The sequence below is a fragment of the Macrobrachium nipponense genome, chromosome 6 (genome assembly GCF_015104395.2).
Source record: "Macrobrachium nipponense isolate FS-2020 chromosome 6, ASM1510439v2, whole genome shotgun sequence".
Taxonomy (NCBI): Eukaryota; Metazoa; Arthropoda; class Malacostraca; order Decapoda; family Palaemonidae; genus Macrobrachium; species Macrobrachium nipponense.
Window position 1 is genome coordinate 4,069,477 of NC_061108.1, and position 25,522 is coordinate 4,094,998.

General features: G+C 39.6%; 1 protein-coding gene across 6 annotated transcripts in view; it reads left to right on the forward strand.

The window, feature by feature from the left end:
• LOC135216330 (maltase A3-like) overlaps nucleotides 1–25,522 on the forward strand; it is a 64,152-nt gene that overhangs the window by 31,814 nt on the left and 6,816 nt on the right. For all 6 annotated transcript variants that reach the window (XM_064251517.1, XM_064251519.1, XM_064251516.1 and 3 more), the window contains 11 exons: nucleotides 1,231–1,410; nucleotides 2,621–2,781; nucleotides 3,393–3,518; nucleotides 4,330–4,408; nucleotides 7,112–7,262; nucleotides 8,191–8,401; nucleotides 10,017–10,137; nucleotides 11,676–11,810; nucleotides 12,830–13,025; nucleotides 13,634–13,789; nucleotides 14,758–14,850. In XM_064251517.1, the coding sequence (XP_064107587.1) occupies nucleotides 1,231–1,410; nucleotides 2,621–2,781; nucleotides 3,393–3,518; nucleotides 4,330–4,408; nucleotides 7,112–7,262; nucleotides 8,191–8,401; nucleotides 10,017–10,137; nucleotides 11,676–11,810; nucleotides 12,830–13,025; nucleotides 13,634–13,789; nucleotides 14,758–14,845 (1,604 nt within the window). In that variant the 3' untranslated portion in view covers nucleotides 14,846–14,850. The remainder of the gene's footprint in view (nucleotides 1–1,230; nucleotides 1,411–2,620; nucleotides 2,782–3,392; nucleotides 3,519–4,329; nucleotides 4,409–7,111; nucleotides 7,263–8,190; nucleotides 8,402–10,016; nucleotides 10,138–11,675; nucleotides 11,811–12,829; nucleotides 13,026–13,633; nucleotides 13,790–14,757; nucleotides 14,851–25,522) is intronic.

Sequence of the window (25,522 nt, forward strand, 5' to 3'; positions counted from 1 at the left end):
TCTGCATCATTTGCAAACGCCATCATATTCCGCGGTTGAATTTGCACTTAAATTTGTCTCAAAACTCCATTCAATTAAGTTTACATTTCATAATATAAACTAACTTTCTCAACATGTACTTTGTATACGCCATATGCTCAGTGCTTCCCATACTGCCTCTAGTCAGTATTGTCATAACACCAGCATATATGTCAGCACCGGCATAGACAAAATGTTGGTTTCATTCTGCTAACTTTCTTCTAACTCCTGATTCTTGATCAGCACTGAAATGTAACTTCTTAATAGTCTGGTGTGAGTTTACTAACAAGGTATGCGACCGTTTAGGGATTTTAATGAGACACTTTTGACAAGGGAGGAGATAAGTAACGGCCATTATCCGAAACTAATTTATCTTCATGTGGAATAAAGAAAAGGCGAAATTGAGAATTTGGTGCGTCTAAAGTTCCTAAACTATTGGCAAAGACGAGGAACGGCATGAGTCATGTAATTGGCTTTATAAAGAAAGGCTTGATTTGCTTGAGCGAGGATTGGAGGTTCTTATTTTTTTCGTTTTCGGACGTTAGTTGAAGACAGTGAACTAATAATGAACGTGACAAAGAATTTACGAAAAAAAACTAGCTTACTGAGTTTGACAGTAACTTGTAAATTGTAATCTTAACAGCAGGTGATGGGGTGATGTGCTTCTAATGAACGTTCCAAGTAGCCGTGTGATTCATATTGGTCAATTTTATGCTGTTGTCGTATATCTTCCAGGAGTGTTTTTGCTTTTGCATTAAGTACCAGAGCTTTAGTATTAACCATCATTGTTGGTATGACTAACAGGTGGTCAACCTGTCTTTAATGGTATGCAAGAAGGATGTTGAGTTTGTGCATTACGTTTTGCTAAAGTTTAAAACAAACCGGTCTACATTCTCATTGGTTTTCATTTCTTTTAATAGTCAACTTCTCGTTGTTCCAGCTACACAGTTTTAACAATGCCTGTGTTTTTCTTGTTGATTATCTTAAAAAGACCCATACAAGAAACTAAAAGTTTAAAATAAAAATCCACGATGTTTCAACCAATGTACGACTCCATTCATATTGTACTATATCTTCCATCTTACTTTCCACCTTCTTCTAACAATTGGCTCATAGTGCAACTGTGAGCTTTCATAGGTCCCAGCACAGCTTGGCCTTTGGCCTAAATATTACATTCCAGTATATACGTATATATTCTTTCCTTCTTTTTAGGTATCACGTCCAAGGTTGAGTATTTTAAAGAGCTTGGCGTTGGGGCGATATGGTTGAGCCCAGTGTATACTTCTCCAATGGCTGATTATGGATACGACATCGCCAACTTTACGGACATCGACCCACTCTTCGGAACTATGAAAGAATTCGAAGAGTTGCTTGAGACCTGCCATGTAGAAGGTGATGTTCTAATCTTACTAATTTATTGGCGTGTGAAGTCCTAAGTGAGGCTGTGTTGCTCTTTAGTAGCTTTGTAATAATTATCACTATATGCATAGTAATCACTGTCTATCTAATTTTTGTCCTATTTTCTTTTGTGTGCTCGCCAAATTAGTTCCCAGATGCTTCTCAACTTGTGCATAAGTTGCATTTGTACATGAAACATTTACTTGTTTCCTTTTAAAATATAATTTTGCCTTTTTATATCAGATTAGATTGGGGAATCTTAGATGCTGTGTGGTTGCCAATTAATTCATATGAGTTTAATATATAGTTTTACTTTTAATGTTTACTAGACATTCAAAAGTTTACAATACATACTTTTAATGGACATTATGATGAGACATTATAGATAATTAATTCAGATTCATAATTACTACTAGTATTTAATTTTGTGTAAGGCAGACCCTGGTTATCAACGGACTCTGTTAATGGCGATCTGGGTTTATGGGGCTTGTTTAGTGCCATAATATAAACGATTTTTGGCTCCATAACGCTCTGAGTTTCGGCTTTAGGCGCCATAAGGTGACGATGAGAGAGTTATGGCGCCATAACATACATAACAGAGGCGTCATTAAGCAAAACTCGCACAAATTGCAGTGTTTCGGTTGATGGTGATTTTCGCTTATCGGCAGCCCAAGTACATATATACTTGTTCATTACCTACGTTCATTACCTACAAATCAGAATTTAAAAGCTCAAATGTGACTAGTTTGACATTTCAAGTTATCCGTACCCTTGATGTATCCCATGTACAGGCAGTCCCCGGGTTACGACGGGGGTTCCGTTCTTGAGACGTGTTGTAAGCCGAAAATTGTCGTAAGCCGGAACATTGTGAAAAATCCTAAGAAAACCTTACTTTTAATGCTTTGGGTGCATTGAAAACTATGTAAACTGCATTCTTATTGCATTTTTCATAAAAAAACTTCAAATATTGATTATTTTGCATTTTTGCCGTCATATTTCTTCTGCCAGATCAGCGTTGTAGGCGTTGTAACCCTGGAACATGTGTTGTAGCCCTGGAAATAATTTCTGATGATTATAATTGAAAAGTGCCTTAACCTCAGAATGTCGTAAGCCGGACCCGTCGTAACCCAGGGACTGCCTGTATTTTTTATCTAAATCTTCAAGATCCACGACAATATTGTTAACCAGCTCTCATTTACTTTAGGTTTGAAGGTTATCATGGATTTTGTGCCAAACCACAGTAGCGATGAACATGATTGGTTCATCAGGTCTGTCAAAAAAGAAAACCCTTATACGGACTATTATATCTGGAGTGATCCTGTTGGTTTCAATGCAAGTGGAGACCCATTGCCACCTAACAATTGGGTTAGTATTGCACTTCAGGAGCTTTTCATCTTGACCAGTACATATACAGGATTTTATGCATGCAACAGTGTATTAACTCACCGTGCAATTCTTTAAAGATTTCACTTGTTTGTTTTAGCACTAATTCTGGGCAATTTTAAAATAGATATTAAGATTTTGTGAGCTTTTACCAAAGTTGTGGTTGATTTGTGGCTCACTTTGTTCTTTAAACTGGGGTCCCTAAAGTGATGATAGAATCTTTTTATTAATCCTCACAAGATCATTTTACTTCATAGACAGAGTGAGATGGTGATATTTCAGTCAAATCAGAATCTGTGAAAACATTTAATTCCTCTCATGTAAAATAATCCTAACATTATTATTTCGTTGCTTATGGTACAGGTCATTAGGTGAACTATGTACAGTCAAAGGCTACCATTTATGTTTTTGTCTGCTTTTTTCATAAACATTTTTTCTTTTGAAAAGAATCGTTTATTAGGCTGAATTTTTTTTAATTGGAGGCTGCATTGGGTATTTTATTTATTTTTTAGAAATGTTAATGAAATATTGTCATTTCCAAGGTTCATTGAATATAGGTACAACAGCTGTAATAATTTTTTCTTCATTTATAGCTGAGTGTGTTTCGAGGGTCTGCTTGGACGTGGTCAGATGAACGTAAACAGTTCTATTATCATCAGTTCTTGGAGAAGCAACCTGATCTGAACTTCAGATGTCCTGACGTACAAGAGGAAATGCTGGTAAGTACAGTACAGAATTGCTAAAGCAATGTCCTATTTAAATTGCTGTCTCTTAGAATTCCCCCAGTAATTTCAATATCTTGCGTATTAGTCCTAGGTTATGTGCACAATTTTGAACCTTCATTTGTAAAATTAAGAATAGAAATAAATGACAGCCAGTAAGGAGTTCCTTGAAAGTAAAATCCTATACCTTGGCAAAAGATCACAGTATTCTCAAGTAATCTACACCCTCGGAAAAAGATTACCAAGAACTCGTGTGTTTCACAAAACACGGTTAGCTATTAAGGGAGTACCAAACAATTTAATATAATTAAGGTCATTAGTACATTTGAGCATTATCTTAATCCAGGTACTGGAGCAACCAGGGAGGGACTAAGGACAAACTTGTATTAGTGGTTCTCCATAGTTTCAGTTAAGTCTGAAAACCTCGTGAAGAATACGATCAATAGTATAATCACCTAGACTTGCAACATTTCTTTCCTTTGTTCATGCAATAATGTAGGGATTCTGAGAGCATTGTATGTAAAAAAAAAAAAGAAATTTTAAAATTGATTGATCCTATATTTATATATTAACAGGATGTAATACATAATATGTCTAGAAACGATTGTAGGGGAAATGGAAAATAGCACAGTTGATACTATAATTTATTGTTTGTGAATTACTGGTTGAACATTTGTGTTTTGGCTCATGAATGCAAACAAACATTGTGGGTTGTTTATACGTAATTATAATTTTGTCTAAGATCATAAGACTAAAACTTGAGAATTACTATTCATTATTTGCTTATTTTACCCTTTTATACTTTCAGGGTGTTTTGAAATTCTGGCTGGACAAAGGGGTTGATGGTTTCCGTGTTGATGCTCTGAAACACCTTTTTGAAGTTGAGGGTTAGTATTTTTCAAAATTTTGACAAAAATGGTGTTTATTCACTAAGTTTTACATAGGCATTATCAGACACAAGAAGAGAAAGGAAGCAGGAGTTGCCTATGACAGGAATCAATCTGAGGAAAATAGGATGGCGTGGAAAACTGCAAATAAAGAAGCTGAAAGGGCAGCAGCACAGGCAAAAGCAATATGAATGGACAAGCTCTATGAGAACTTAAGAGACAGCTGAAGGTCAAAAGAGAATACACAAGATAGCAAAAAGCAGAGATAAATCATAAAAGGATCTAACACATATCAAACAGATCAAGGACAAAAATGGAAGAGTTTTATCAAAAGAGGGAAGCATAATAGCTAGATGGAAGGAGTACTACTAAATGAAGGAAACCCCAGAACAATACATCATAAGAAATGGAAACCCTCATGAAAGAATATTCCAGGATATCAGCAGAGAAGAGGTTAAGAAGGCACTGGATAAAATGAAGGGGTAAGCAGTGGGACCTGATGGAATACCAGCAGAAGTGTGGAAGTATTTAGGAGAGGAAGGCATAGACATCTTGTGGGATTTAATGACCAAGATAGATCGCCAAGAAAGAATGCTAGACATGGAGAAATAGTCTAACGGTCCCAATCTACAAAGGGAAGGGTGATGTGCAGGAGTGTGGGAACTACAGAGGAATTAAACTGATATTACATACAATGAAAATATATGAGAGGATTACAGAAGGAAGATTGAGAATGGAAACCATAATTTGTGAAGAACAATTTGGTTTTATGCCAGGAAAGAGCACAGTTGATGCAATATTTGCACTATGGCAGACAGCAGAGAAATATAGAGAAACAGAATGGACTACATCTGGAAAAAGCATGTGATAGGGTACCTAGACAGGAAGTATGGAGGTTCTTGAGAGAGAAAATAGTTTCTGAAAAGTATGTCAGAATAATGAAAGATATGTATGCAGAGGCCTCCATGCAAGTAAGAAGCACTGTTGGTCTCCACCAGGGTCCAACCCTTAGTCCCTACGTGTTTGATATTGTGATGGATGTTATAACATCGGAAGTTAGAGAAGAGGTGCCTTAGTGTGCAATGTTTGCTGATGACATTGTGCTGACTGATCTAACAAGAGAAGGTGTCCAACTCAAGCTAGGAAGATGATGGAGAGAAGAACTTGAGAGTAGAGGTTTAAAAATTAGCAGAACAAAGACAGAATATATGTGGACAGGTGGAGAGGAATGGCAGGGAACAATGAAATTGGGCAAAGAAGACATAAAGAGGGTTAGCTCCTTCAAATATCTTGGTTCTGTTGTGAGTGAGAGTAGAAACCTGGATGCAGAAGTCAGTAATAGAATTCAGTGTGCTTGGATGAATTGGAGAAAGTCATCAGGGATACTACTTTGTGACAGGAGGATCAGTGCGAAAGTTAAAGGATCTATGGGGCAGAGACTTGGCCAATAAAGAAAAAACAAGAAAGGAGAATGGAAGTGGCCGAGATGAGAATGTTGAGGTGGATGTGCGGTGTCACAAAAAGAGATAAGATCAGGAATGAATTGATCAGGGGGACAGTCAAAGTATTAGAGGTTTCCAAAAAAGCTTCGGAAAGAAGACTCAAATGGTTTGGTCATGTCATGAGGAGAGAAGATGAACATGTATGTAAGAGGGTTATGAACATGGAGATGGAGGGCAGAAGAGGGAGGGGAAGGACAAAGTTCAGGTGGAAAGATAAATTATTGAATGACATGAAGGAAAAGGGTCTGAGAGAACAAGATGTACAGGACAGAGGAAAGTGGAGAAGGCCGACTAGAAACAGCGACCCCATACAGAAATGGGAAAAGCTGAAGGTAAAGATGATGATCAGACACATGTCAAGAATTTATGTAGTTTATGGTTATCATCAGATGCACTGTGAAGAATTTATGAAGTCTTAGTTTATGATTATTCACTTATTCAGATCATTCTAAAGAGGAGGTCTTTGCTGACTCCATGAAGCAATAAAATAAAATGTATTAATGCATATCATTTGAGGATTCCTAATGTGGAGCACATGATCACTGCACAATACCTCTTTATCCCTGCATTAGCACACTTGGAAGTGTTTGAAGTCTCAGGCTTCTTATGATTAATAGCTTTTGCTGCTTTGAAAAGTTGTTTTTTCATTTTTTTTCAAGATTTATCAAGTGATTGTTAAATCTCAGGTTTAGAACAGATGGTAGGTTATCTGTTTTCCCAAATACGTATTGGTGAGTCTAGAAATGTGTACAAGATAGTTTAATTGTAGTTATCTGATGGTCCTGTGATAGGTGAAATAGTGTAGTATGTTATGTTAAGGAAAAATTTTTCCAGATTCATCATTCTTTTCACTTTTTTATCACCTAAACATTTTGGTGTCATGAAATATAACTGAAAGGTCACCAGGTCATGTATGTGTGGACTGGTTTGGACCCCAGAAGTCTTTTGGGATCTGATTAGTACTTATTTGGAAACTGGTGCAGCATGCCAAAATTGCCATTTCAGGACTGTTCTACTTCTTGTTTTGGCTAAGTTGTTCACAATGCACTTTTGGAATTCGTGTTCGTTTATTATAATTATATTTACCTAATGGCTTGGCCATAATCTTCCAGTCTAATTTATATCCTTTCTGTATGTTATGAATGTCAGACTTGTGTCAAAAATACTAAGAAATGCTTTTATTCCCGTTTGTTTTTACTAGACATACATCAAGATGAGCCAGTTGCTGAAGATTCTGGTATAGATGACAAAATGGATTATGGATACTTAAATCACACCCTTACTGTCAACCAACCTGAAACTTTTGGAGTGCTTAGGCAATGGAGAGAGCTTCTTGATCATTATCCTGATAAGTATGTATTTTTTTGGTTTCTCAAATATAATTGTTGAAATCATTACTGTGGTCCTTTGTTCCATGTATCTTCAAATTGTATATTTTTCAAATAATGGACAATGGAATAAACAAAATCCTTATAAAAAAATAGGGAAATTAGCCAAAGGATTTAATGAAATTAGTTTTTCAAAAATTGAAGATTGTAGGAATCATTGAAAATAGAAGTAAAGAATTTCAAATCTTAGCAGAGGAAAAATATTGGTTCAAAGCATCAGATGATTATTGAGGAGAGAAAGGGTGACCCTCATGTAGCTCAGAAGAAAAGTGACTGAAAAAGTACATACGGAAATAAGACACCAATTTACAGGCAGAATAATGCTTTCTGTGTGTCCTTTTTTCCTGGGGACTCGAGACAATTATTTGACAGTTGTGTGGAAGCATTAGAATATGTTAAAATTAAGAAAAGATTTCTTATATGATGGAGATCATCTTATGTAGGCTCTCAAATATGAAATACATTATTATTTCTTCATTGGGCAGCTTGGACAACCTACTACATTTTGAATCATAGATAATATGGCAGGAAATAAATATTTTTAGATACAGCATCTTTTTATTATTTATAATGATACTCGGTAACCAATAAGCTTTTCTTTTTGGGCAGCATTCTAATGGTTTTCAAAACTTTGGTTTGGCCAACAAAACTGTTTCATTAATTTTTTAGGTTGTAAATGTTTTGTGAGTAGTAATTTCATAAAGTTTATTACATACAGTACATGCTGACTTATTCAGCAGTGCATTATCATTCACTTTGTTCTTTATTCTCAAAGGGCCCCTCAGTCACTGACAGATATGGTTTAGATTTTTCTCAAATGGAAATTATGTACTATGCTATGTTTTTGTGTCTTTTATGAGTATTAATTCTTGTTCCAATGAAACAATTTCAGGTTGTTGATGGTTGAAGTATATGAAGGTCAGGAAATTGATATGCTAATGAAATACTACGGCAATGAAACTTCCCCACTAGCTGACTTTCCTTTCAATTTCTTTATGATTGAGAAGCTACAAAATCGTACAGAACTTAGTGGGCACTCTCTGAAAGCAGTTGTTGACTTGTGGTTAGATAATATGCCAAGCGGTAAATGGCCTAACTGGGTGGTAAGTAGTATAGTCTTTCATAAATGATGTATTGAAGACAAAGGTAGATCTTTTACATTTTTTATTGTGAATTTTTAGTCTTTTGAGAAGGTGAGTAGATCTAAATAAAAGTATCCAGAACCTGTCCAGTAGATAATACCATAGATATTGTTGATGTCAGTCATTATCCCAGTACTCTTTTGGTAGGTCATGTATGAGTATTAGTAAATATGTTACTATTCTACTGGAGTTATAGATTCAATACCATGAATTTAGTAGGAAGGTTTGAAAAGCAAGAAGTCAGAGAAAAGAAGTACGTAATCCCATTTTCCATATGCAATGGATCTCATGACTGTGTGACCTAGAGCTTGAAGTGAATTCTGAAGATTGGGGCAACTAAGTTTTTAGGTACTAACTCCTTCCAAGACTTGATCTTCCAGGAAGGCTATATTGATAATGTTATATTCTGGCTATCATGGAAAGAACACTACAAATGTCAATTTTACAATCGTTTAGAAGGCCTCTCAAGGACTAAATGCAGCCAGAGAAATTATTTCCGAGATTTGCTTTAACATTGGATTTGGCTGAATTGTTTTAAGGAGTTCTGTAGGGCCTTGATATACCAAATTATTTTTCTAACTAAGGTGACCCATAGTGGCCTGTTAGTGTATTGTAGATAATCCCTGATTGGGATAACTGTGGAAATGTCAAGTTGCATGTGGTAGTTCTTGAACTATATATGCAAGGGCAGTAGTAAATTCAGAATAATTATTCTGTATTATAGCTATTCACATGATGCTCCAATTTGGTTTCATGGCAGAAAATTGATATGATAAAGGATGTAGTCCTGACAGAGAATTTCTATAAGCACTTAAGAAAATTGTTCACACCGTAGATCTGCTATACCATGATATTTATGCACAATAGTTTAGTCTGGAGGAGAGCATTTGTCAGTAATTTAACATATCAGATAATTTAGAAGAGGTATGAAGATTGTGAGAACAACAAGGATCATCAGCAGCATGGGCAAAGCATAGCATCTGTTTGACAGCATGTTCTTTGAGGATAGGGTAGGCTTCCAACAACTTTTGCCTTAAGTTTATAGTATGCTGGCAAGGCTTATGGGTGTCAAGGGTGTGAAATTTAATTACATGGATTTATAATTTGTCAAGGTACAATTCACAGTACTCTTTCTTGAATCTTACTGTTATTGCCATGTGCATAATTTTGGCTGTGTTAAGCAGAAGTGGCCTGTAAAAACAAAGCTTAGTTTTTTTTCTTTTACTCTGGCAGAATATTGGATTTTAAGTGAACCATATAAGGATGGTATTTCTTTCAAAAAATCAGTGTCAATGGATGGTATGGGATGTCTCATGATAGAATAATAACATTTTGCGATTCACTGAAATGACCTCGTACCAAGGAGAAGCAGTGCTCATATCTTAACATTGATTAATAATTACTGGAGTGTTGGTGACTACTTACTGTATTGTTAGTTGGGGATTTGCAAAGAATGTGATAGTTTTTTTTAATGTGAAGCAAAACCAAATTCACTGGTGTAAGAAGTCTTATATTCATGTCATAAGTTGAACCCAAAATTATAATAAGTAGACTTGTAAAAAATTCTTATTTCCAGCTTGGTAACCATGATAATCGTCGAATTGGATCGAGGTTAGGGGAGGACATGGTTGATGCCTTTAATATGATGGCGCTCTTACTCCCTGGGACTGCCATTACCTACTATGGAGAGGAGACTGGTAAGAATATAGTAAATCTTAATGCAGTGATAGTTCTATTATTTGTGATTTTTTTGTACTGCCATGCATATCTGTGGTAGGAGACAATTTTCCTCAAAATTGGACTCCTGAGAGAGTATGGCTACATGAGCTAAATAAGAAAACTGGAGCTCACTTGCCTCCTGGCATGCTTATTCAGTTTGGTCTCCTTGCTAACTTAGAATGGCAAAGATAATTTCATAAAACTCGGTTATTATAAGAAAATATGAAAATATTGTGAATAGTATGGTTGACAGTTCTTAAAGACGTGCTTTTAAAACTGGCACATCAGTCAGAAGTTATTTTTGAAATATATGTCAAATAATGCTCATATGGATATATCTTCTAAGTTTATAACAAAACCTCTCACCAATGAGTATGTTGGCTTAGTCAATGATGACATTCAAATAGACTTTGATGAGAAGATCAAAGTTGGTCAATATCAGTGACTAGATTGAACCAAAAAAAAAAAAAGGTCAAGGTGAAGGAATTAAACAAACATACAAATTTATGCTTGTCTATTTGTACTCTATTTCTTTTTATAAATATTTTGAACTGAAAGTTGATTTAATTTAAATATAAAATTCAGTTGCAGAGTAGAACTTCATGGGCTATCTAATCTAGAATTAACTCCTAAGGTTCTGAGAAATTAACTAACACCCACTTAGCCTTGACATGGTATGATAGCACAAAGCTAACTGATGCCTGGTTTAGTTTTTTATGTCAAACTGTTCCATGGGTTATGGGTTTGAGCGCAAAAATTATCACAATACATTTTGGTATTATCTGTGCCCTATCTCCTGTATCTTTATGTACTGAAATACTAATTTGAGTCTGTACGTAGTTAGCTTTGATGACTGCTCAGACAGAAGTGAGTTTGGTTGGTATGGGAAAACATGGTTCTTTAAAAAAAATTTATTAGAAATAATTATTAATAAAAGGAAATGGCTGAGAACTACATGCTATATATCATTCCTAAAAATAAAAGTATAGCTTTGAATGAAGTAATTGAAATTTATAAAAATCAACAAAGTAAAATTGCCAAAAATCAAATTACCAAAATTTTACTTTTGAGTAATGGTCAAAATTAAAAGTAGTGAATAAAACCTAAAATAAAATAAATTTTAAAAAGCTGATTCTACTCACTAACCAACAATAAAAAGCCCAGCATCAGCATTATACATCCCTATCCATTCATACAGTTTTTGTGTCTTTCCTTTCTCTCTCTTGGTCCAGCACATTCCACCAAACAATGCAGCACCTCCAACGGAAAAAAAAAAAAAAAAAAAAAAAAAGTCTCAGTACGTAGTACAGTAGTATCCTTTTGTAACATCTCTTCTACCATCGCCTTCACATATGCCTTTGCAATGGCTGCCCCACATCAGATATATTGTCTTTAAATGTGGGAACATAAGAGTATCTTTTATACTAGGATTCCCAGATTTGCTAGTTACTGTCCCAAGGATCAGATTAATAAATTTGATATCTGTGTTGGCTGATGATTATTTTTGTATTTACAGGTATGGAGGATACTTGGATAAGTTGGGAAGATACAAAGGATCCCCAAGGTTGTCGCTATGGTCCTAAGTTTTACTCCGAGTACAGTCGTGACCCAGAAAGAACACCAATGCAGTGGGCTAACACAACACTCGCAGGTAGATAATAATTTTTCTGTAGTTAGATTGTTTTTTATAAATAGCACTAATGTTTAGACTACATGTTCATTTTTCTCTTATTTAGATGGAAATAATAGTGCATTAATGTAGTTTTAGTGCAGAGTATCAGTGTACAATAAGAATAGTTTTCAAAGGAAAGTAGTAGTATAAGTACCATTTTATACGTGATATGCATTTAACCATTAATACATCTCATCATGAGCCCTATGGAGTGATCAGACACCATTGGTGGGAAACAACTGGAAAAAAACAAAGGTGGCCCCACTTGTTTCCTTAATACTGAACGTGTTAAGGTGACTTATAAAACTTCCATCACAATGCAATGAAAATCTGAGCTTGTTTCATAGAGATGGCATAGGTTCATAACCTTGAAACTTTCAGCATTCAAGTGAAATCAGTCAGTTGACTTAATAAATCATCTTCATGGCCTGGTAGATATATTGCAATCATTCTAGGTAACCCACTTTGTTTACTTTGCCTTTTAACATTGTGACAAATGTAAAAAATGATTGGGTACAGTCACTTGATTTATAGTGTGAAGGTATAGCCTTTGCAAAGGTATCTCTCGAGTATTATTCCATTCAGTTTGTTTCGTATCTGCTATTTTGTTTTTCTTTATTAACCAAGTGTTACATTGAAATTCTCTCTTCCTTTACGAGTACGTATCATATGCTTAAAGGTCTGTCTTTAGTCTGTTTATTAAGAAAAGTGGTCTCAAATATGAAACTTGGGCACTTCATTCCATGGCTTGAATTGAAAGTGAATTTTTTGTGCTCTGAGAATAATGCTGTTGAGAAATTTTAATGTTTTATTAATATTTCTTGAACTCCCCAAGAAATCTAATTTTATGAAAAAATTTTGCACTTTCATTATCAGAAATTTTATTGGCAATTTTTGCAAGATGACACAATTTCAGAATGTTTGATGGTAGGAGTTGACTCATATTTTCCTTTCTGTTTTTAGTAAGAGTTTTGTAGTGTTTTCCTTTCTGTTTTCAGGATTTACTTCTGCCAATCATTCTTGGTTACCTATAAATGAAAACTATAAAACAGTTAATGTAGAAGCTCAGAAGAAGGTGAAATTTAGTCATCTCAAAGTCTATCAAAGTCTTACACATCTAAGGAAGGCAGAAGTTTTTCTGTCAGGAAGTCTTGCATTTCCGGTCGTCACTAAAAACATCTTTTCTTTTGTGAGGTAAGGAATTATTCAGTTTCAGCAGTTACCCTATAAATTTTACCTAGATACTGATAGTCTGGTAAATTTTCAATATTTAAGGCTCATGACTACATTTACTGTACACCTTTGAAGTTCTTACTGTATATTCATGTAAGATATAAAGGTAAATTATGTTTAGGCTGTCATAAGTTAGATTAGATAAACATATGCAGACACATATTTGACTGTATATTACTAGTACAGTACGTTACGATGTACGTACTATATTGTCGTATTCTGGTAGAAGTATCTTCAGTCAAGTTTGAATATTTATTTTTTTACATGTGTCAAACATTCTTGTTCCTTAATTATCAATATAGTGAATGCTATTCATGATGAGTGATAGATATACCTAAAAATTATGCAAAAAAATATTGAACCAATTTCCCCATCATTTTTCCAAAATTCTTAAAATTCTATACATATTTTAATGTGGAAGCTTAATGCTATGTGTGAGCATTTCAAGTATTTTATTGTGAAATTGTAGGTGGAATATTTAGAATAGAATTGAAAGCAACGTAATGCTTTAATGTTGCATTAGTAGTCCCAATGAAATGTGCAATAATTAAAATTTATTTATTTTAAAGGGTAGAGCATGGAGATGCCAAGTATTTGATTGTTATCAACACTTCAGAAGAAGAAGTTATTGTCAATCTTCATCGTGATGCTAGTTTTGATTTGCCAGAAACTGGGGTGGTAGTCCTGCGCTCAGTCACTGATACTTCTGAGGAAACTTACCCTGGGTATGCGTTAATGACATATTTGTTATTCAGTACTAATCCGATTTGCTTCTTAAATGTATTTGTAAAAAATGCATACTATTGCCTTACTATGTATTATGCACTTACTGAAGAATTTACGTAAGATAAAAACACATGTAATTCCTGGAGACTAAAAGAGGGCTACTCAGGTTGGATATTCCTACACTTAGTATGTTTAGTACTTTGCTAACACATTTACACATACTATGATTATTATTTATGTATATGTATATATTTTATATATATATATATACATATGTATTGTGAGACTGTGTAACCTGAACTGTTCCAAAATTCTGTGATTCTTTGGAGTTGATTAATCCATTGGCAGACACAAGGCATGATTCATTTACATACCAGAGTTTTAAGGGACTAGGGATGCTTGCATAAACATAATGAGCGACTGAATTATAACTGGAATGATGTGTTATTTGCTCAAGAGACATGAATAGGCTTTAAAGCAGTGGGTTTGTGATGAAACAGATGTTAAGTAACTAAATATTACCAAAGTTTATCCTCTGATATGGGCAGTAGCTGTCTGATATTCATTCATGTAAGTGCTGTTTCCAGATTGACATTTGTGCTTTTTCCATTTTTAGTTGCGTACTCATATTTGTATTTAACAGTTTCAGTGATTTTTTGAGACCAGCATTAGGGACCCAGAATTACTGGTAGTTTTATGTTGCATTACTATTTCTTTATATTGTATATTTGTTTTTGAAGTTGTAGACATAATGGTTTTGTTAATATTAAATAAAAGGAAAAATTTTGTATAGGTATTGAAAATTTCAAATATATACTAGTTCTGTAGTGAAGTGTATGGTGCTGTGGATTTTTCCCATATGTATTTCATTGCATTTCATTTAGAAATTAAAAGCATTCTGGACAGCATGAATACCCTTCATCAATAAAATTTATGCTAACATCTAACAGTCATTTTTCCTTTGCAGGTCTAAGGTTTCTTTGAAAAATGTTAAAATGGTTGGAGGAGAAGGTCTTGTCTTTTCTTTAATTGTAGCACCTGCAGGAGGACATTAATAAAGATAAGTTACTATAAAAACTTTCATTTTCTTGAATACTGTAAAAATTTAATGATCTTGAATATGAGTCTTGTTTTTAATAATAGAACAGAAAATTTTTTATTCTTTTTTTTTTTTTTTGTTACAAGGGCAGTCAGCCTTACAAAGTCAATCAGCTTTTCAAGGAAAGAGAAGCATTTAGCTCCTGTTTGTTCATGGGCCCAAAGGCTTGGTTGACTCTAAAGAACTAGACAACTTTAATAAAAGTAAAAATTTAAAACAGGTGACACCTTTATTTCACTAATTTCGAAGTGCTTTTTACTATGTATCTTCCTTTTGTGTGAAGTTTGCCAATTCTCTTCACCTGGTTACACTTTATATTTCCATAATATTGCTTATCATGAAGTATGTTTTATAGTGGTCTTTTCCATTAACTGATTATCGTCATCTCTTAATACAGCAGAAGCTGCTGGTAGCTCTTTAAGGGGGCCGGCCGGCTAATGCCGTCTTTTAACGACAGGACTTTGACATTCTTACCACTTAATAAGGTGACTTGGGACATCTCCAAACTGCATATGATTTTTGCCTCTGACCTTCGGTTTTGTGACGCCAAGGCAATTTATCCCGAAAATAACCATTTTTCAAATTCTATCTCCTCCCTTGATATTTAATATTAAGACCTGGGATTACTACCATATATAGACCTGATGTAGACCTCCAATCAATAGAGAGTTTGTTTTCTAAAAGTAATTTTTTTGCTAGATATGAATTTTTAATATGGTAAAAAAATAAACCCTATAAATCAAGAGAAAAAAATTTATAAAAAAAAGACTAAAAAATCGGAAAAAAGGGCACCATTTGATTGTTCTATAATGTCTTTCTGAGTTATATACCAAATTCTAATGTTATAGCTTTAAAACTAAGTGAGGAGATAGATTTTGAAGGTCAATAAGTATAGTTTTAAGATACGGGCGTTCAAAGTTTTCCTTCGTATTTCTATAAAGACAATGTTAATAAATAATGATTATTATGAATGTATATTTCTTTTTTGTGTATTAATAAACCAAAACTATTTTATTTATCATAATTTAATCATAAATGATGATCCCTTTGCTCATATATCGTAGCCTGGGGCACTGCTTGAGGCAAGATGGGGCACTCCTTCTTACGTAACTCTCTCTCTCTCCCCTTCACTAACTCAGCTTATTACAGCGAATTTTCTTCTTCTGTATGTTAGCGAGATGTTTTCCTTGTATTTTCCTCTTTGGCATGATGAAATTTTTGCCGAAACAAAGATAAACAAACGTAAATGCAAGAGAAAGTCAGATCATGATTATTATGAATTTCATATTCCATTTTGGGTATTAAAAACCAAAACTGTTATTTATCATAAATGAAGATCTCTTTGCTCAAAGATCGTAGCCTTGGGCACAGTGTGACGTGTGCTGTCAGGCAAGAAGGGGGCGTTAATAGGCAACCCTCCCCTCTCTCTTCACTAACTACGCGTATTTGTTCCGACACGGCATACAAACCTTCGGTCCTTTTACAATAGGAAGGTACTAGCGGCAGCTGGATAGGTCGTAAGCTTTCGAACAAGGGGTTCGGTAGTTAACTGCTTGTCCGACAGGCGCGCGCGCGCGCGACTGGGAGGTAAACAAATCACTTTTGCTTTCGGCCTGCTGGCGTGTAGACGTGTATCATCGCTCCTCTGCCCGCCTTCCATCGTCGTTGCTTTCGCATGGTTGTGTTTTTCTTTTTCTATTTATCTAGTGAAACTGAATTGTAAGTACAATCATTTCATATTTTATTTCCATTGAATTCAATTGTGAATTAAAGGATCTTGGTTTCTCCACGCCCTCCGATTACCCGAGTGCCGGGACTGAAGGGCGTAAGTGCGGGAATTCATTTTCCCAGAAATGATCCTCGTATTGTGTATGCTCGGTGCCGAGGGCGGGAGAGCGCTCGCTCCGAGCTTATATTTTGGTTGAAAATGTGTAGATGAAAATCGTAAGTAAGTGCCTTTTCATTTATTTTTTTTTTTTTTTTTGACCTGTATGCTCGTTGCCGAGCGAATGCGCTCGCACGAAAACTTATTCTGTATGGAAGTGGAATCGCAAGTACAGTATTCTTTTTCATTTTCATATATTTATTTTGATTGTAGGCAATACTCATTTGGATCAGTTTCCGCTCTTACCCGGAAATTGATCCTTTCCCCTTTTTATTTGAATGAAGTGAAATCGCAAGTGCAGTTCTTTTTCATTTTCATATTTTATTGAGATTGCATTATTTACTTGGATCAATGTTTCCGCTATTTCCCGGGAATTGATCCTTCCCCTTTTTATTTTGTATGAAGTGAAATCGCAAGCGCAGTATTCTTTTTCATTTTTCATATATATTTTGATTGCATCAATTCATTATGGATCAAGGTTTCCGTTCATCAATCGGGGAATGGATCCTTTTACCCTTGCGCTCGGTACCGAGGGCGCAATGCGCTCGCTCCGAGCCCTTATTCATGGTGAAGTGAATCGTAATGCAAGATTCTTTTTCATGTTATTCCTTTTATTATTGATTGCATCTATATTTATTTTGGTTCAAGTTCCGCTCAGTCCAGGGAATTGATCCTTATGCCCGTGCATCGGTGCCGAGGGCACGATTGCTCTCGGGCTCTTTTTATTATTGTTGGGTACATGGGTGCTGTGCGGGGGTGGGGAACGAGAATCCCCCCCCCCCCCCCCCCCCTCCTCCTCCTCCTCCCCCCCCCCCCCCCCCCCCCCCCCCCCCCCCGCTAAGCTCCCACAGATGGCCCTTCCCCTTCGGGGGGGAGGTTATCTGGGTTCTCCTCCTCGCCCGATCCGTCGAGCGCGGGGGAGGGCGCTCGGTGCCCGATGTACAATTGTATTCGGGGTCTTCCGCTCGTTCGGTGTGGGGCTCACCCCCCCGCGCGAGGGGACTTCTCCCCACTAATCACTACTACTGTTTATTTCCGCAGGTGCTATTGCCACGAGGGTGGACCTTGGTGAGGTATGGGCGTCCGTCGATTTGCAGGGCGTGCCTAGTGTCCAGGGCGGCGGTTCTATGTCTGGGCCTGCTGCGGTCACCCATGGAGTGGTGACCACGACAACGATATCGACTCCAGGTGACGACGTCCCTCCTCACCTGGTGTACTCGCCTCACGTGGTAACAATCTTGCCTACAGCCGCTGTGAAGTGCCGTTCGCCGTACCGAGAGGGGGGCGTGCCGCCGCCGCTCGTGGTTGCCGCGCTGCCGCGCTGCCGCGACCACACTTCCGCTGCCCTAGAGCTCCGCCCTGGACCTGCCGCCGGTACCAGGATGTTGCTGGCTGCTGCTTCACCTCCTGTGTTTCCGGTGCTGCCTGCAGTACCTGCCGATTCTGTGCTGACTGTCCATGCAGTGCTGCGCTGCTGTCCCTGCCGTTGCTGCGCTGGCTGTCCCTGCCGTTGCTGCGCTGGCTGTCCCTGCCGATGCTGTGCTGGCTGTGCCTGCTGTTCCTGAGATGCCCATACCTGCTGACGTCGTCCCTGTTCGTGGTGGTACTACCCCAGACTTTGGTCTGTCTGTACAGGTGCGTCCGGGCCCTGTGGCTTCGGCTACAGCAGCCCCGGCTCCGCCCTGGATAGCAGATCTTACGTCTGTCCTGAGGAAGCTGACGAAGAAGAGGAGGAAGGTGTCGTCTTCGTCGTCTTCATCTTCTTCATCGTTGTCGGCTGCCGCCTCTTCCCCTTCGACTTCTAAGGCTTCCACCGAGCCGGAAGAAGAAGGTTGCCTCCTCCCTCCTCCCTAAGAAGTCTCCTCGGGAGCTTCTCGGGACCCGTTCTCACCTCGGTGGGACGGGAGGGTTCCTTCCGCTGGTCCTCCTGCTCCTTCGGGAGCGGGGCCCGTCTCTTCTTCCGCAAGGAAAAAGACTACGGGGACCAGAGGGGTACCGGCTAACACCGGTACTTCCTCGCCTGGTGTCAAGTGGTTCTGCCACTGCATCAGGTACCGTCTCGCCTCTCGTTCGCGGGGATGGTACCGAGTGTACGGTCGCCTACCAGCGACCGTGCAGCCAGGAACCAGACCTCTGAGTCCGCTCAGCGTCAGGTTCACGGCACGGGGCGGAAGACTGGTGACAGCCGCTCACAGCGACTCTCACCAGACCAGCTCTCGCTCTCGCGGCGACCAGCTGGCTACCGGGGACGTGACGGTCACGACCGGCCACGGGCTGAGGCTGGGAAGAGGTCCCCCCGTTCGCCGGTGCCAGCCACGGCTGGAACCAGCGACGTGACGTGCCGTGAGGACAAGCACCGGTCTCACTGTGACAGTGGAGCCTGCAGGTCGCCTGACCGTCGCTCTCACAGAGAGCGATCGGATACGGCAACCAGCACCAGCTCGCCTGACACTCGAGATCGGGGCCGCTGTGCTCAGTCCAGCCGTTCTCCACAGCGAGACGGTTCGACCAGGCCTGCAGCTCGATCGCCAACGCGGGTTGAAGATCGCCTGCAGCCATCCAAGCCTGCTGGTTCTGCCAGCGAGCGAGGAGGGAGCGTCAGGTCTGCCTCTCCCGTACCTTCAACCTCCTCGGGTTACACCGGAAGGAGCGAGGTATTGAGGAGTGATCGTGAGGGGTGCGCCCCTCATGATCCCACCACGACGCCCTACATGCCAGGCACGGTTCTTGGAACCGGCCAGGACGTATGCGCAAGTGGAGGAGAAGACCGAGAGGGCTGTCGCTGTTCCCCTTCTTAGGAGGAAGGTTCTCGGAATATGTTCTTGTTCGAAGGGCTTAACGGTCCTACTCTGCAAGATGCTGTGACTTCCGAGATCCAGAGGAACTTTGCCGAGGTTATGGTGCTGATTCGTCAGCACAACGACCTCGGGGAAGGATCGCCGCTCCCACCAGCAAGAGCCAACGTCTCGGCTCGAGTCGTTTTTGGGGCCCGAGAGGGAACCCAAATCGACGGTGGGTCTGCCGCGATCGGAGCTTGCCGACTGTGTTGAACCAGGTAGTCTCTCGTCTCCGGACAACAAGGCTCTCTCAGTTCTGGCCGGTCGAACAAGCTACTTCACCTCCTCTACTGCGACAGAGGCGTTTCTACGTGTCTTCGGACACCGTATTTGAATACCCCTTCGGTGGCCTACTGAGAGTTTCGACCTCGACGAGGACTGGAATGAGTCGGAGGACGGTATTGGCTCTCTCCTGTCAGGTGTCGATCAGCCCCACCCAAACGACGTTCACAGTGGCGGCAGACCCTTACCTACAGTATGAGTTCGTAACCCTCCTCTGGAAAACGTTTTCTCCTGACGATACGTTTTCCAGGCTCTGAGAGGCCATCGCCGTAAGGCGATGGCTGCTCCTTTTCTTCTCCAACTGCTAGTTCCGCTGGGAAGGCGAGCCAGTATCCAATTCCTCCCCCATTCCCTCTCTCCTTACGGCTACGAGGGAAAGGGGAGGGATCCTACAGAGATTTCTCTGTAAGATCCCACGTTAGGGCTGCGCTACCGGGGGGACCTTCGGGTCCTACCTGACGTAAGCCCCGGTCGTTGAGGAGGGATCCTGCCCCTTTCTCGATTTCTACGGGAATCGAGAGGTCCACCAGCCGATATCGTTTGACGAATTCGGTGGGGGTTTTCAGCAGAGTGCTTAGAATTCTAACGGAATTTCTAGCGCACTCAGTGTTTTCGAGTTTTTTACGATCTCCAAACACTTAGGCGAGACCACGGGTCCAAAGTGAGCGAGAATCCCCGATAATTTTTAACACGATAATCGGGGAACCTCGCTTATGCTCGAATTCTGTAATTTCTAGCATTTGGAAGAAGACTGCTGCTGAAAGAAGAGTACTCACAGTAGGCGATTAACCTGGAATAGAGAAGAACGGACGAGAACTTCCAGTTTGGCTTGAACTATCGTCTTCGGTATTCTGTTCACCATTGAAGCTTTCCTTTGGGAAAGACTTCTCCTTCACTCTCTTGACTAGAGAACGAGGCGGTCGATCTCCAATCCTTATTCTCATTCCTCGAGAGGAAAGAAATTTAGGATGGAGGTCGTGGTACAGAACCTACAAAATATACCTACGTATATTACCCTCGCGACATGATTCTTTTAACAGTTGAATTGTCCGGGGGTAGGCGCATACCGTAGTTACTCTACGGTTTGTGACCGAGACGAATTGTATCTTAATTGAACTGCAACTCGGGGTTGCCTGCAACCTCCCAGCAGTTATCAGTTTCGATTTTAGATACTTGGTATTGTCATGACAACACCAAATCAGCTTGTATTTACCGAAATCCGTTTCGTTTAAATATAATTGCTCGAGGCGTATTCTTTATGCTCGATGGTTCTAGCCGAACGCATTCCTTCGTGGAATAATGATTACCTGGCAACTCAGGATGACGAGTCACCGAGAGCTACTGCGTATTGAAACTGCCTGATAGCAGCTCAGTATCAGCTAGGTCTCGGAGATGCACGGTCGGTTACGTCTCTCTCTCCCCTGGTTTGATTGACTACCGAACCTTATCTCTGCCCAACAATCATGGACTTAGGTCTCTGATTAACGGGGATTCTCCCCCGCAATAATGAAGGACCATCTACTGCTGTGACGCTCGATTTCATCGCCTTCGACATTGCGAGAATTTTCAACAGAGATATCTCTTGGACTCTTTCATCTTTCTGTTTACCGCACGGTAACAGAAGTCTGTACTACTCTCCCGCTGCATCGCACCGCGATAATGCGAATGATTTTTGCAGACATCTGAGTTTGTCTTCAAAATATCTCGTATTCGTAGGTGTGCAATTATTCATTGCTCGCCCCAGAATTAACAGATGTGTCAGAAGACATCGCCTACTCTCCGACCTGACAGCTCTACTTCCAAATGTTCAGCCCATGAGAAGCAGTTCTTCAGGCAGTATTCCCTGTCTCTTCATTACTGAAAAGCGCTCCGCTTTTATTGCAACTACGATCCTCACCGGACAGCAATGAATAGCGGTTAGCGTTCTCAGTCTTTGTAGCACAGGTTCAGAATCTTGAGAAATCCTTCTCTCGGTTCAGCTGTGAAGACGTAGGTTGCTTTTTCTGTACACCTTCGTCTTCAACGACACATAGTGTTGTTTCCTCCTTAGCTGAGAATCAACTATACTATGAGATATCTTGCCATGAGGGACCTCGGTCTCTAGAAGGCAATTGACTTTCGCCTGTTGGGCACATGCCTTAAGAGAATCATCACCTCGCCTTCTGGCATCGGTGACGAACAAATTATTTGTTTAGTCTCTTGGCATAACCCTTTTAAGGCGAAGGTCACGTGACTTGCTCGGATGCTTGGACAACTTGCCTCCTTCCAAACGCAGTCAGTCGGCAGCTGTCAGAGCTCCCGAGTCAGTTACGAACTACGCTGTTGACTTAGTTCTGTTGTTACAAAACAATCATTACTTCGTTTTAATAGCTTGTCACAGTACCCATACCATCGACACCCACCACCATTGAGTGTCGGTGTCCTATCCACTACCGAGAAGAACTTCACTGCATGGGGATAGGAGAATGTGAGACAACTTCGCGCAGACGGTAGACCAAAGTATGGGTACAGGACATCACCGAAGTCGAGAAGAGGGATAGGTCATACGACCATTCCCTTCTTTTCCTCTGAGGTAATTGCATGACTTTTCCTGCGAAGTCAAGCATCCAGGGGATGGGGATTCGTGACGCTCGATTTCGTACCGACTTCGTAGCGAAGACTCTGAACCCTTCGGTTTCCTGACATCGTTTAGAGTCCTTCACAATCCCCTCCCTAATGGACTTCACCGCCTTCGATGCGAAGGAGATGCTGCTTTGTCCTGTGAAAGCGCGACCGCGCTTTCTGAAGAAACTCGACATCCCAGGCTGAGTGTTGAAGACTCTTCGTCAGCACCAAGATGACCTAGAAGTACACTCCCTCGAGTTACACAAGAACTTCTCCGTGGCGCAGGTACTGAAGGCAGGGGTCTGGTACAACCAGACCACTGGCACCTCCTACTACCTTTTGGATATTGCCCACAGGTCCTTGGATCGTTTTCCTTACTTGGACCCGTGGTGGCTGCTCACACGTTGTGTAGCTAACCCAGACCCTAGCAGGCTGAACAGCATCGAGTCCACTGGTGTGACTGTAAGAATAGATCAAGTGAATGAGAGAGTGACTGGCTTCTCTTCCTATCTTTTTCTCCCCCTCTACCTGTGGGTAGAGGGATACGGTCATCACCTTGCTGGATAAGGACGAGATGCCGGTGAGCTACTCGACAGAGCCCCATCCTATCCCTTTCACTAGGGATGGGAGCGAATATCCACCACTTCCTCCTACAAGGGGGGGGAAGTGGATGCCAACAAGAGACAAACCATAACTTTATGTTGCCTCTTGCAAATAGGAACTTGTTCTTGTTTGCTGGTACGAAGAGATACGCTTGCCTCTCTCTTAGTACTTGGTCCAGAGGTCTGACCATTGATCCTGCGGTGCACACCCCGATCAATCGGACAGAGGCTTGGATCCCTCCCTTCGCTCTTACGACCAGGGAGGCATTCCAAGGTTGGGCGAACACCAGTCTGTTCACAAAAGACTCAGATTCCTCCCACCAAGAAATGAGTCTTCCTATTGTAAAAGGACCGAAGGTTTGTATGCCGTGTCGGAACAAATGACAATTTGTCCAAAATTGCATTTTTCCTAACTATACAAACCTGAGGTCCTTTTACACATAGTCCCACCTCATGCCACCCCTCACTCTGCAGTTTTTTCTTGGGCCAAAAGCAAAAGTGATTTGTTTACCTCCCAGTCGCGCGCGCGCGCCTGTCGGACAAGCAGTTAACTACCGAACCCCTTGTTCGAAAGCTTACGACCTATCCAGCTGCCGCTAGTACCTTCCTATTGTAAAAGGACCTCAGGTTTGTATAGTTAGGAAAAATGCAATTTTGGACAAATTGTCATATTATGATTTTCTGTAATAATACTTGAGCGATTTTTCTTCGTCTGTATGTTAGCGAGATGTTTTCCTTGTCTTTTCCTCATTGGCATGATGAACTTCTTGCCGAAACATAATAAACATACGTAATAGCAAGTGAATGTCAGAGGTGAAATGGAACGTGTAGACTACTTGAAGTTTGTGCTAGCACTGATGGTTGGAGTGGTTGGTTAGCTGACTGAAGTCTCTCTCTCTTGACTCGGAGAATGTCTACAGATGCCATTTCTCCCAATTTCTTTGACAATAATTATCAAAATTTACGATAATAGAAGAAATATTATATCTTCTTGTACGGATCAATGTTTTAGGCTTATTGAGTTACGTTAACTAATTACCCTGTAACTACGAAAGTAAGAGGAATTTTGACAAAATATTTCATATACGTATTCTCAATTGCCGTATGAAGCTCCATGAATTTGTCCATGACTTTGCATTTTTCGCCCTATACCACCATATATAAGGGTTCCGGCCGGCCCCCTTAAATGGATTTCCTTCATAATGTATTTGGTCTACAATGACCAAATACAAATGCTATTTGTGCATTCAATTGAAAAACTAATTTTATGCACTTTCATTTTTCTTGGTAGTTTTGCCCATCATAAATGTACCTTCTCTGGTGCACTGTAAACGTAGGACATCGTCCCTTACATTGAACCATAACTTTCTAGTAAACCCTTTGAGGCATCTTTTTATTTTTCTCTTCATGTGTTTTAGTGAGTTAAGTAGTTATTAATTTCTTACTTCATGCAGTGGTGAATCCTGATGGTATGTACAGGTCACCAGGCTTAATGTGGCATGCAAGTAGTTTTTCATGCTGCTTTTTTGATAGTTTCCATATTTCATGTAATAGTACATGAAATGCTCTATTGTTCTGCATACGTATATCATTGGAGATATCAGTGTATTGTAATGGAGTAAGAGGTTGGAGATATCAGTGTATTGTAATGGAGTAAGAGGTTTTCAATTCACATCATATGAGGAGCAAACAGTAAAGAGATGAAAAAGGTGGAGGCCTTAATTGTGTTGCTGGAATGAAGAGGACATTAAAAAGATGTGAAATTTAAAAAGCACAGACACAAGAGGTCATAGAAAGAATGTAGCCAACTTGAAGAAATGAGGGCTGAGCAGAATTAAGTGGGCCAAAATTATTGCCAAGCAGGAGAAATCACACACTCTTTGGTGTTTGGATTTCCTGACTAAAGAAAAATACCAATTGATTATTATACTCTAATGATTTTACCCTTATAAACCCACTGGAGCAATCAGTCTTCAGATAAAACTCTAGCTGTAAGCTAAAATGGAAAAAAGTTTTGGTTTAACATTTTACAAGTTGAGGATTGTGGTATGTAAAATCAGTGCCCCTTTCCAAATGAATTTTCTAAATTATAGGCTCAAAACATGTACACATCTTGCATATAAAACTCAAAAGCAAATAACAGTATGCACTGCATCCTGCAGTCAACTCATGAGTTATTATACGCTCTATTTTTTTTTTTGTATAATTGTCATTGAAATTTGTTTTTTTATAATTGTCATTGAAATTCTATATTTTCAAAGTAAGCATATGTATACTGGATACTCGTAATATGCTTAGCAAGCAATCTATTTTTTTTTTCTTGCTGCATATATTTAGTTCACAGCTGAACCTTCCTTCCTTAGATGTAGTTATTCTTTTTAAAGAACATACATTTGAGTAAACTACTCCAAATTATTAATGGC